The 13561-nt window shown below is 37.5% G+C and overlaps 1 protein-coding gene across 3 annotated transcripts in view; it reads right to left on the bottom strand.

Annotated features, from left to right (window-relative positions):
* LOC125751527 (protocadherin-17-like) overlaps window positions 1-13561 on the bottom strand; it is a 42712-nt gene that overhangs the window by 12116 nt on the left and 17035 nt on the right. For 2 of the 3 annotated variants that reach the window (XM_049030465.1, XM_049030485.1), the window contains exons 3-4: window positions 10136-10194; window positions 9825-9997 (exon numbers count right to left, since the gene is read on the bottom strand). In XM_049030465.1, coding sequence (XP_048886422.1) covers window positions 9825-9997; window positions 10136-10194 — 232 coding nt within the window. The remainder of the gene's footprint in view (window positions 1-9824; window positions 9998-10135; window positions 10195-13561) is intronic. The other variant, XM_049030474.1, reaches the window with a different exon arrangement.

Here is a 13561-nt window from a genome sequence, read left to right as displayed (position 1 = left end):
ACAATAAAATTATCACATCCAGGCTGTACGCCAACCTTCTGGCCAGTTCTGCCTGAGATAGACTCCAGGCCCTGACCAGAATAAGTGGCTAGAATATTAATGGATGGATGGACGGATGGATGGAAGTTATAAAAATGGTGTATGAGCCTGCTTCCCACAGTAGCAAAAAGATTTGACAATGTTGAGGTCAAAGACATTAAAAGACAAAAGGTTAAAGCACATTTCAAAACTCAGTTTTCAGAACTCCAAGGTGATTCTCACTCTAGCATTAATTAACTGTTGGTGACAGGGTCGTATCTAGAAATTCTGGGCCACCTAAGAAAAGGTCACTTTGCCCTTCCCCTCCCCACCCCACCCCACCCATCCCCTCCCAAATGATGTAAAGTTTTACATATTCAAGAGGCCCTGTCAGTGCTGGGCCCCCTGAATCTGCTGAGTATCCATGACCCTCTGACAACCCTTCTTGGTGAGTAATACAGGCAAAGAAAAGGACACCTGAGTTGATTGAAGAACATGTTCATACCAGCCTCCCTTCTGTAACTGGAGAATAATTTCATGGATATTTAGTGTGCTGCTAATTGCTTCCAACCATTTTCTTTGTACACAAAACCAATTTGGGGTGTGTAGCTTAGGTATTATATCTTAATTATGTTGTGCTTATACTGGAAATGTCGTCATTTAATCAATAATTGTAAAAGTTGTATCAGAAATGAATATTCTGAAAAGATATTAATATGAAAAGATATTGCATTCTACATATTAGTTTTTAATTAATTATATTATTGTTGATATTATATAATTTTTGTAAGATTCCAATCATAATAATTGTGTGTGTATATATCTATCTATCTGTCTATCTATATATATATATATATATATATATATATATATATATATATATATATATATATATATATATATATATATATATATAAATTACGATTACACATTTTTTCACAATCCTTGTTAGGACAGGAGATTGAGAAACCCAGGTTTGTTCTCATCATCACCCAGCTGGTTTAATGATCCTAAGTTTGGCAACATGATTCCTGGCAGTGTGAATTAACTCCACTTTCACTCCTTTTGAAACTGAGTTATGACAATGAAACGTCAGCTTCCAGAGAGGGTGTAACCTTTTAATTAAGATGCAAGGCAGACTGAGCGGATCCTGCTGTTATTTATCCACAAACAGACTGCCGTTAGCAGTGAGGGGAAGGATGATTAGAGCTCTCTTCTGATGATGAGAAGAAATATGCAACAGGTATTAAAGATTTGATCTGTGTTTTGAGTTACAGAGCAGTACAATATAGAGAGAAACAGTCATTAGCAAAAGCCCGATTAGATCCACCCTTTCTTTTCAATCACCTTAAGTAAAAGACCTTTTTAATAACTGGGTAAAAATTGCAAGAGTAAAACATGAGGCACATCAAGCCAAGACATGTTCTGCAAATGTATTACTTACTGAACACCTATCAGGAGATGTTCTGATAAATCTAATTCAGCCTACGGTGACAAACATGCTGTGGTACTACTTCTGTGCATGTTGTCTTTTTAAAGCAGATATAAAAATACTTAAGCAAACAGGGTTAAAGTGGAAGAATATTTGTAGATGTCTCTATGTGCCAAAATCCCTGTCTTGTCAAATATAGAGCACACAATGGCACTATTGAGATCTGAAGGTTTTTCTGTGACAGAAACTACATCTCCTCTTACTTGGATCGTCTGCATGGCTCAGTGAACAAGTAAGCTTGTGTTTCTGTATATTCATTTAGCATTGATATTTTAGCCCGCTCAAAGTATATTATTGTTTACTGTCTGAATCTGTGCTGTTTATTGTTTAATAAAAATAATGGAATTAAAAAAAAAACCTTTTGACTGGATGATAATATAAGATGATCAAGTGCCTGGAATAATCATTATACTTTTATATCATATTTCTGCATAATAAATGTGTCTGTTCACCCATGTCAGCCTGCTGCAGGCTACAAGGTTTAGTCTGACCGACCAAGTCATAGAGGCACTGCAGTAAAAGAAAAATATCTTCGGATCATTATTGCATTCTGAAATATATATAATTGAATTCATTGCAAAGCATTAGCATTAGGGCCAAAGATAAGTAAAATTCCCAAAGACATGCTTGAGATTATATAGGCCCTTCAAACTTAAATTATAGATTCGGAAAGCAACAAAACACTCCGATGTAAACAGCCTCACCACACGTGAATTATGATGCATCACACCAATTTACCCAGAGAACCTAGAATTAGAATTTCAGTGTTTACATTAGTGACCTCAAATACAGCTTTCATAGTCCCAGCTATGTTGCCTGGGTAATTATGACTAATTTTAATAGGGCTTGCGCAAACTGGATCTTAAGGTCGGTCACTGGTAAACTCTTTAACATTCTAAACACCCCTGATTTCATTAAGAAGACTACAAAATGTTGCTCCATTTCTAAAAGGGAAATTTGGAATGACCTGACTAAAGTCATGTAAGCAAAGCATCAGAGCAAAAAGGATAATTGAGCCAAATGCATCTCTGCTAAACGAAAATGACGCATTTATTACCACAGCAATCAGTGTAAGCATCCCTATTGCTTCCCAAGAAGATGGTACCCGCTTTTCTGATTTATTGTTGCCTAGTTACAATTATGTGCTTTATTTTCCCTCCTCTCTGACCCTGTCCTTCTCTAGAGAGGCTCTATCATATCATCTCTCGACTAGATTATCCTCTGAGTCTTCTTTGCAGGACCCATCCTCTCCTGTCAAGGAAATACAGAAGGGCAAGAGGCTTTACAGATCATGCCGATTTGTACTTTTTAATCAAGGCGGACCATCTCCAAGGCAGATGGCCTGGAATCATTTAAGGCCTTGTGTAGGAGATCCCAGCTCTACAAGATCAGTTAATTCAAACTTACATATAGGAGTTGTTTTTACTACAAATATTACTATTGTTTTATTATTATTATTATTATTATTATTATTAGTAGTAGTAGTAGTAATAGTAAATTGCAGTCACTCAGTGATTAGTTTTATTTTCACATACATTTGGTCTGGATATTCCGGTTTCTACCCACAGTGCAAAGTCAGAATCTGTGATGGTGAAGGTGACCCTAATGTCCCATGCCTTGCACCCTCTTCTGTACCTCATAATGGATAAATGGTTTGAAGACTGAAGGATGGATAGTATCAGTAGTATTAATGTAGAAGTAGTAATAGGAGTAGTACTGGTTATTATATGTGTAGTAGGGTATAGCAAACAAAATGTTTGAAATGCCCATGAAAGGGGTCAACAAGAAACACTTGTGAAGACATTTAAGAAATTGTTCTTCATTTTGCTTCTAGGCTTCAATTGCTTTGAATCCATTACAGTCGTCCAAAAATGTTCAGACTCCAGGGGATCAACTTGCATCCAGTTAAACAAATAATTCCTGACTCCCTGTCATAAACCATGTCTTCATTTACAAGGGTTAAAAAAAGAATCAGATTTATTACAATTTAGGAGCAAAAGGAGTAGTATATGCATACATGTGTGTTGTTTGGCGCCTGTATAAAGTTATAAATAGTAATGTAACCTATATATACACACACATTTTATTATTCCAACATATATAATTTGCTTAAAGTAACAGCTGCCAGCACATGTGAAAGCTGCTTGGCCATACGAGCTGGCTTTCTTTATACTTTTACCTCCATGTGACACCCATGTCGTGAGGGTTCACTCTGAGTGGAGAGGGACTCGGTGACCCCATACCAAGCATGAGTAGGCCTGCATGAGAGTGCATGTGCCTCCCCACTGAGAAAGCCCTGTTATCGTGTCAGTGCCGCCCTTCCTGAAACGCTGGCTCTGGGGCTCCCTTTCTTGTGTTCTCCACGAGTGCGCCACCACCTCAGTGCACAAGTCATTTCAATGCAAATGGGGCATAAAGTAATAAGGACCCCGAGGGCTGGCATCGACGGGAGACATTACCCCCACTAAAGGGACAGAGCCTGTCTCTTAATGAGGAAAACACCAGATAGACAGGCCCTTCCTAGTCCAGGAGCCCATTAGCTTTTCCGCTGAAGGCATTGGCATGCAGGCCACAGAAATTTCAAATCCAAAACATACACTCACAGAAACGCACACACACATACATACAGGTTTGTAATTATATCATTGTGGGGACTCTACATTCATTTATATGGGGAACACTCCAACAAGGAGTCCAAAAATACGACCTTAACCCCTACACAGCCCTAACCTTAACCATAAGTGATCAAACAAAATGCAAGACTTTTGGCATTTTTAGTTCCTTGACTGCATTCAGATGCAATCCTTGATTGATTGCAGATCTTAGTGGGGACCTGAAAAATGGTCCCCATAACGTCAAAATAACAGACTTTTATTACATTATGGGGGAAATTTGGTCCCCACAATGTAATATAAACATAATCGACACACACACGCACACACACATATGCTTGCTTACAGGAAGTTCCTCAGCTTCATCCTTCAAGTGCCTCATCACTCACATTGCTGACCAGTAATGTTTTGTTACTAGTATATTTATTTCGACAAATTATGTTTCAGGGAGACACCACCTTTGAGTTGTTAAAGGTTAAAGTTAATACATTTCAAATATATGAGCTTATGAAATTCTTTTTCTCCACCTTATTGGGTTTTGAGGGGAGTGGCAGAGGTCACTCACAAAGAATCAGTGCTTACAGCCCTGACTGGTTGATGCCCTCGCAAACTGCATGATGGTATATGTTTCTATAAAAAAGAGAAATATTACACAGTATGGAGTAAGAGTTGATTCATAATAAAGCCTTCCTTTTTGTCCCACTCCCCTCAGAATGTTTCCTGTAATAACACAGATGACAGATGGGTGACAAGGCGTTCTGCCAAAATTGACAAGGTATCATGATAATCTCTCCCTTAGCATCGCAGTGACTGCAGCTCAACATGCTCGGGTCTCAGGGGCGAGCTCTTGCAATCGCAGGCACGGATCAGCACAGTGTTTCCCAACGCAAAGGAGCTCAGACTGTGAAGTGACAAGAATCACATTTTACACCCAAGAAGGCAATTAAATAGCAAAACTCATTGCAAGACACAAATAAAAAAAGAACAAGACACTCTGCCCTAATGAGATTTCAGATGTCCAAAAATTAATTAAATACTGCTTTTTGCAAGACTAATCTGTTTATGCAACATTCATTATACACCGTTAAAATTCTTCCTCCCATGTTTCTTATTTCCCCCTTGCCTGCAAAGACAAGAATATATGGGTTCTGTTATCTAATCAGTATTCATAATAGCTTAGCAATTAGAAACCACATAATTACACTTCGGCAGTCCCTTAAAGTAAAGTGTTCAACAAGTATTGACTGAAAAAGAGGCGCACATTAAATAACTGCATAAGTACATTTTGCATTGCTTTAAAGGTATAAATCAATTTGAAGCAGACACACACAAGCAAAAAGCGTTTTATAATGGGTTGCCAAATAAAAATACCATCTCATTTCCATTTATGGTCTTTTATTATGGTCTTTTACTACACCTTGACATATTTTAACTCAAAAATCAAACAATGAGATAAGACTATGCCGAAATAATTTGCCCGTTTCAATATTTATATGGTCCTGAAGTTCTTTATAGGAAGCAAACAAAAAAAAGTTGTTTTTTTTTTTGGTGGGGACATAATAACAATAGAGACTATTGACCATTTGGAATTGAATTATGTCATAAGGTGAGAAAATATAATTTTGATATAATTTTCAGTTTTGTGTTATCATATTAAAAATATAGCACACACAGACACCCTGAGTAGTACAGGAAGGAAAGGAATAATAGCAATACATGAAGGCCCTTAAATGAGATGGAAATCTGTTAGCCTACTCAGACTGGAAAGGGTCTCATTACCGTTTTTTTGGGACAAAATCACTTATTTTTATTCACAACACATAATTAGTTGATGCAGCTAAAAAAGTGCTGAACTATTGTTTATAATTTTTAGCCCCATGCATCTAGAACAGTCTTGTCATTATTAGTGAAAACAGGTCCCATGCTTGCAAGCATGTACTATATCAGTGTTGAGGGTTGGAAAGAAGCAAAGTTAGGGCTCCATAGAACAGCTTTCTTTTTGCTGTTAAGGAAACACACTACTTCCCTTGAAATCAATTTAATTGTAAAATGTAATTAAGCAAAATGCCCATTCTCATGTGCTCTTTTTTTAGAATAGAGACGAACAGTAAAATAGAAATTACACCCTAAAGCATTTAGTGTTTTTCACTGAGTGTTAACCTTAAGGTAATAGAATTGCCACTCTGTTGCACCATACCTTTTTAAAACAAGGCATCAAAACAGACCAGATGTGAACTTGAATGACAAATGTATTAAAAAAGATTATTCAAACCCATTTGTTTGTCGTATTTCACTCCAAATCAGTTATTGTGGGGACACAATTTTCATTTTTTCTTTCTTTTTTTCCCCCTATGAACACAATTGTTGAAATTGAAGTGTTAACCATTGTATTAGGCTACAATTGAGGTGTTATTTTAATTTTATTGTTTTTTATTTATTTATTTTTTTTATGTAACACTACGTAAACCTGAAATTACCTGAAAAATCGGTCCTTAGATCATTTTCAAACTACATTCACACTATTTTATTGTAGAAGTTCTGAGTGGAAGCATTTTGATGGATGCTAACTGGGTAAATCACGTGATTTATTGCAATCCATGAAACATAAATATTATATAAGGTTACTGGGTGGTGCAGTGTAGTCAATGTAGCCCGTAAACTTTCACACAGGTCTTTATCCATTAATCTAAGTATAATGGAAAATATAAATATATGTTTTATATATAACAGAAAAACTTATATTCAATGAAAGGAAAGTTTTTTTGGAGTTTGGCCTTTATTTGCATTGCCGTGCACTGTAAAGTTAATTGCCCATTTTATAATTTGTTTCTTTAATAATTTGTTTGGAATGTCATTAATAATTTTTTTGTCAGTCTCTTGCTTTTTCAATCTACCCACATAAGTCATTAGCTACTGTACATTGATTGCTGTTTACATCAACAATATTGATGGTGTATGACATCGATTCGCCCGAGTTACCTAATGAAGGTAAACCTGACTAATTTATACAATTTCATTTACATTTTTGCACATTTATATGCTTGCCAGTTCCAAAAGATGAATTTATTCATGATTCATCGGTTTCTTAGTACCGTAACTGCCTTTCAGTCCCTGCAAACTGGTTCCATAGTTTTGGGATATCTGCCTGAATCTGTAATTCTGCAATTAACAACAAAACAACAACAACAATAATAATTATAATAACAAAACACCTAAAATGCTAAAATAATGCATTAAAATATGAACATGTATTCTAAGACAGTTCTGAAATGAAAGTTTATACCATACTGCTTAATTGTACTGCATATAAAAAGCTTTAAATAGAAAAAAATCTGTGATCAGTAGTTTAAAAGAGTACTAGAGATGGAAGTCAAGTAGAGGCGGTTTATGTAGTATCAAATGGCATTCCCTTCATGCTTTCGACCTCGACAAAGCAACGGCATCTTTCATTCTCAAAGGTATTGTATGACAGGAGAAAATCATCTCATGCGTGCAGCCTCTAATGAATGCATTCCAGGATTAGGTTTGTGCTGCAGGCAAATCCTTGCATCAATTAATCATCAATTAATATAAAAGCCTCTAATTTAGTTCTGCTTAATTAATACACAGTTCCTAATTTGGGAAGTTTAATTAATCAATTCTAAAATAGCTCCCCATGTGGCAAGGCTGCAACATTACAAAGCATGTGTGTGTGTGTGTGTGTGGGGGGGGGTTGTTGTTACATGCAAATCAGTATGGAACGCAAGGGAATGCATGTCCTTTCAGAATGGTGAATTTATTATAATCATTACAAGAAAAGGTGAAAATATTGTCTTTCTAATACAGAATTTAAAAGATTAGATGATGAGAGCTGGGAGACTTAGCTACACAATTCACTGTGACTGTAGTACTTTGATCAGTGTTCCATCAAGCTGGTCATGCTCAAAGACACAAGAATAATAAGCTGAAAGAATTAGACCACAGGTTGCCTTTCCTCCAAAGAAATAATGCATACCGGCATCCCAGTTCTAGTTACAGAAGTTTGTCATCTTAGGAGGTTCTCAACTGAAGATCGGCTTAGACCTTAGTTTGCTCATGTATACAGCTGACTGTTTTTCTACATGAATTGAGGCAGGCTTCTCGCTCCAGATTTCCACCACACTCTTTTCTTTCTCACTTCCTGGACCGAGAGCTAACCTATTTGTTCAGATGATCTATTTTAAATTATGCAAGCAATTTTGCTGCACCATGTTATGTAACTCACCAGTAGTACAGTGCCAATAGATTGCTTATACTTATTTGCGTACACTGTTATTTTACAGGAACACTGCACATAGGTTTATGAACAATTCAGTCTGAAGGTAATATTAACATTAGATGTATTCAAATAAACATGAACCTGAGAAATTTTGCCAAAAAAAAAGAATACAGATTCACCTGACTCCACACTACAATGCATATTAGCAGACTGTGGAGCTAAGATTGAGGTAAGTGGTTAATTATTCATTCTATTAAACAAATTGTTTGCAAACAAACAAACATATATCCACCAGCTACAGTACAGTTATTGGATCTGGCAGGCCGAGCCTATGTATGGTTTTATGGGTAAGATTGTGGGAATAGGCATCCTTCTCCAGAAGCTCTCACTGAACACATCCAGTGTCTTTTCTCCAAAGGGAACATATGTAAAAATAAATAAATGAATGATCAGTTTTGCATATGCCATACAGAGACCAGAATGTGTCCTGCTTCTCTGCTTGCCAAGGCCACAAAATCCAGAATCAGTATATTTCTTAGAAGCCAAATACCAACCGAAGCCAGTGAAAAGTGCTTTGCCAGATACAGGGAAAGCTAAAAACTTCCTCATTAAGTTCCTACTGCAATTGAACAGACATGACCAATGGGATTCCTGTCTTGCCTGTGGTTAGCTTATGTTTTAGCTAGCTGGCTGCCCCATGTTCGGTGTTTTGCATGCATATAGCATTTCTCTTATCAAGGTTTTATCCCTAAATATCATGCAGCCTACTCCAAGCCATTTTGTCCTATTTCACATGGACAATTAAATGGGTACACTTTGAAAATATGGAACATATGGGCTCCTCTAATTAGCCAATTTCTCTTGCCAGTACATTTGTCTTACCTAATACCCAATGAAAATGTGCCATAGCAATAAATGTTAACCATAAAATTTCCTTTTACAAAAATCAACAGTTATATTGCACCATTTAATGGTGCCATCAGTCTATAACCTTTTTAACTTTTTTTTTGGTACACTGTGGATAATTTCTGGCACCTTTGATACACAAGTTTACAAAATTTGTTGTGGAATATTTCTTACCTTATCTTACTATGTTTGTAGCTGATGTACATTAAATATTATCTCAGTCATGTTTAATGTGTCTGCTCTTGGTAATGTAACTGGCAATAATTATTCTTATGCCAGAAAACTGTCATTTTTACTTGCTACCTAGTAAATGATATTCCATGTTCATTTATAAAAAGTTTGCTTGGCTAGACTAAATGGTGGTGACTTCAGTGCACAAAGACAAAAGAGCAGGGAACAAGAAGGTATGAGGTATGAGGAATGGTCAGGAAAAGAGAAGGGAAAACAAAAATGGGAAAGAAAACTTGGGCAACAACAATGGGTGGGGGGAAGGGATGAGAATTGCAGGAAACTGGAAAAAAGTAGGAACTTGTAGGCCGGAATGGGAATGACCACTTACCCTGCTCAAGGGTTTGAGGTTTAGCTAAGGTCGCCTTCATCTTGAGGGCCTCCTTGTTGGACATGTCACAACAGGAACCTTTGTTTGTGTCCTGGTCGCTATCGGCCTGGTCGCTGTCACCATGTCCGCTGTCCCTCAGGCTTGCCCGCTCTGGGTCCTTGAATGTAGAGCTGCTAAAATATAAAAAATAAAACTATGGAACCAGGGAATCTACACCTCTGGGCCCTATTCTGAACAGCATCGTCTGCGGAGGAAAACACTAACTTGAGTAGCAAACACAATGCTTGAGCAAGTTATTTAATGGCCCTTACCTTTGAACAAACTGCTGTCTGCTGCCCATGTAATTGGGCTCTGGTGGAAAATTATCTGTCTGTGAAGGAGAAAGGAGAAAATTTACGTATCGCATGTCTCAGAAGGATCTCCTGCCGTGTGGCAAGATTTCCTAACGGAGAAACGGTTAATTGTCTGATAGCCCCCATTAACATTCCTGCTTTTGTTGTATGAAGAAACACAGGAGATATCACATGTTTTAAGATGGAAATTGTGGATCCAAAAGCCCGTGGTCTTAGTTTGGTTTATCCTTTGCATGAGCTGATGTAATTACATTTCAGCAGGCGTAAGTATAGATGGTTTACACATACATCTGTGCCTTAATTATTGGACATTCCTTGGAAATGTAGCCGCCAAGAAAGTCAAGAAAGCTCTCAGACACTGTAGCATAACAGAAATGGTGTGAACGTGTCAGACATCAGCACAGCAAGACACCTAGCAGAAAAAAAATGGATTTCATTCACCATTTTCGCACTGATAATAAGAAAAAGCTTTCATGCTGCTTCTTGTGATTTAACAGCTGATGTCAAATGAATTCTTGCCGAATCAGTCATCAGTACATCTCTGCTCCGGGAATAACACCATTTTTCGGAAACATGTTAACTATTGGACCTTACGGAGAAAATTTTACCAAAAATCCTATACAAATATTACTTACGAACATTATTGCAATTAATTGTTCCTTTTGTTCAGTGATTCTCAACCGGTCTTTGGGGATCCCAGGATGCTCCATGGTTCTGCTCCCTCCCATCTCCCTACCAGAGCAAAACTGTGGACTGTCTGGGGGTCGCTGAGGACCAGGTTGAGAAACACTGCTTTAGGTGACTTAGTGGGTATCTCCATTGCCTCACACCTCAGTTGGCAGTTCGAATCTCGCCTCTACTTTCTATGTTCTCCCTGGGTCCTGTGGGTTTCCTCCAGGTACTCTAACTTCCTCTAACAATCCCAAAATGTTCAGTTAGGCTAACGGGTGTCACTAAATTTCCTATAGTATGTGCGTGCATCCCATTGGGGGTGTACTCCACGTTTGTGTCCTATGCTGCCTGGAATAGACTCATGGCCCCCTGTGATCTTGAGCAAAATACACTGTTAGAAGAAGGATGAGTAGGTGGTATAAGAAGCACTCAGAAATATACAGGGATACAAATGCACACCGAGGACTGAAAGTGTTCAGAGTAGGTGGTAAGTGTTAATGTGGGGCCCATTTGGTCTTTGGCTAGAAGAATGCTGAGGGATCGTGCTCTACCCTCAAGGACACTTTAGGACATCATAAATAGTACATAAAGATGGAGACGTGTGAAAGTTGGGACCATAGAAATCTGTGCGCCTTTATATGCTTATGTATAAAACCAGCTTGCAAGCATTTCTTAAAAGTAAATGGAATCCCATTTTTTTTTGTCAGCTTCAATTAATATTACTCTAAATGCCTCAGGTTGGTATTTAAACATAGCCTTCAAAACATTATCGACAACAGTGAATAATGTCATCTCTGGTCATTATTATTAATCTTTAAAGTCTAAACAGGGAATCCCGTTTAAATTTTTCCCTAAAATGTAAGCTGCTGTGTGAATTCATAATTAAAAAACAAGGCCTGTAGCAGAAGGTTGCAGGCTAAAATCCGGGAAGGTTAATGTACTGCAGTTTTTGATGTACTGCGCTCTAGCCTAGGAATAAGGACGTAACCTTGCCTCAGTAAACACCCAGCTGTATACATGAGCAAAATGCAAATAAACAAGTCATAAAGAATGCACTACACAGGAGTGAGGGACATTCTGTGATGTTAACCCAGAATCTTGTATAACAGCATTTAGCAAGAGTTTCAGCTTCGCTTTGTGCCTTGTGTCACGGCACTCTGTGCTGGTCCTCTGGAAATGTCAGCTGCATGACCGCTAACCCAGCGTAACGAGACCATGCGGGGGCGCACCGCTAGAACCTTTTCTTCATGCTGTTGCTGTGGTCACATAAGGAGCACAACCTACCAGAAAGGTCACTGTCGACAGGAACTGCTGTTACAACTATCCCGTGAAACACCAGTTATTTTGTTTAAAAAAAAAAAAATCAAAAGTATTACAATAAATGTGCAGAACTGCAGTCTACTATATTTAACCATTTAATGTTAGAAAAGAATGACTTTCTTTCCTGAATCTAAATTCATTTGATCTATTTTAATGTTCCAGTTAACAATATAAAACAAGATGCCAGTGATGCTGTAATTATAGTGTTGGAAAATGCAGTAGAAAGTAGATTTGACAAAGATCAATTGAAGTGCAACCCATTATTTAAACATTCATTTAATTGTTCTAAAATGTCTATCCATCGAACCATTTGTTAGCCTTCAGAATGAACTGAGGAAGGAAAAAATTTTATGAGTAATACAAGTATGGCAGGAAAATTACCACCCATGTGCTGACAGCCATTATCTGACATTGCATTTGCAAGAGATGATACAGTACATCCATCCATCCATCCATTAACTGTTTATCCTGGTCAAGCCTGTAGGGGATCTGAAGCCTATCCCAGCAGCAAAGGGCACAAGGCTGGGGTTATAGCAGATGTTTGTTTTTAAGGTGATGAATGCATTTTTACCAGTTTTGCCAGGCAAGCTCATATTGAACATTCTCAATAAATCCATAAAAGGCCCAGCGATATTACACAGTGCCAAAAAATAAACATTTCTAAGCAGTAAGTGTATGTTCTTCTGTGGATGTATAACATGGTTTAGCTGGGAAATTCTTAACCCGATCCTCAAGGACGCGTAGCCAGTACTCATCTTTCCTCCCTCCCAGGTCCCTTCAGCAAAAACAGGTGGGCTGTGAGGGGATCCTCGAAGACCCGTTTAACCATTGGAATGACTGAGAAACACTGGAATAAGTTTATCTTATAAATTATACAGGTCAAAGCATTCAATTATCCACATGAGTTGAAAGCACACCTCCAAGCTACGGTATGAAGCACAAATAATTCCTTTGACTTGTGCTTTATACACCAAAAAACACATGCTGCAGGCAAGTCAGCAACAGTTCACCATGAAACCCATAGTACAAACATAGTTATTTTGAAGTAAAATTGCATATACTCAGAATTATACCCCCCCCCCCAAAAAAAAAAAAAAAAAGAGTAAAAAGTTGGTAGTGGGAGAGGAAAACAATTTTTTAAAAAGGCATAATAATTGTAGTGACAATAATTTTAAACTTACTCTTTATGGTGGTAGCACATAAGGATGACATTAAATTAATTATATGTTATTATATGTTAATATTGAAAGTTTGGAAGTTAGGAATTTGGAAAGAATCCATTCAAGGTAAAATTAAAAGCCTCGCAGCTTGTTTTGCCCATAACGAATGTGACCACATCATCAAAATTCTCCAACAAGTAACTGTCACAGATAAACAGTCACTTCTAGACTG

This window comes from Brienomyrus brachyistius, chromosome 1 (assembly GCF_023856365.1).
Source record: "Brienomyrus brachyistius isolate T26 chromosome 1, BBRACH_0.4, whole genome shotgun sequence".
NCBI classification, from domain to species: domain Eukaryota; kingdom Metazoa; phylum Chordata; class Actinopteri; order Osteoglossiformes; family Mormyridae; genus Brienomyrus; species Brienomyrus brachyistius.
This window is presented reverse-complemented; position numbering and strand designations above follow the sequence as displayed.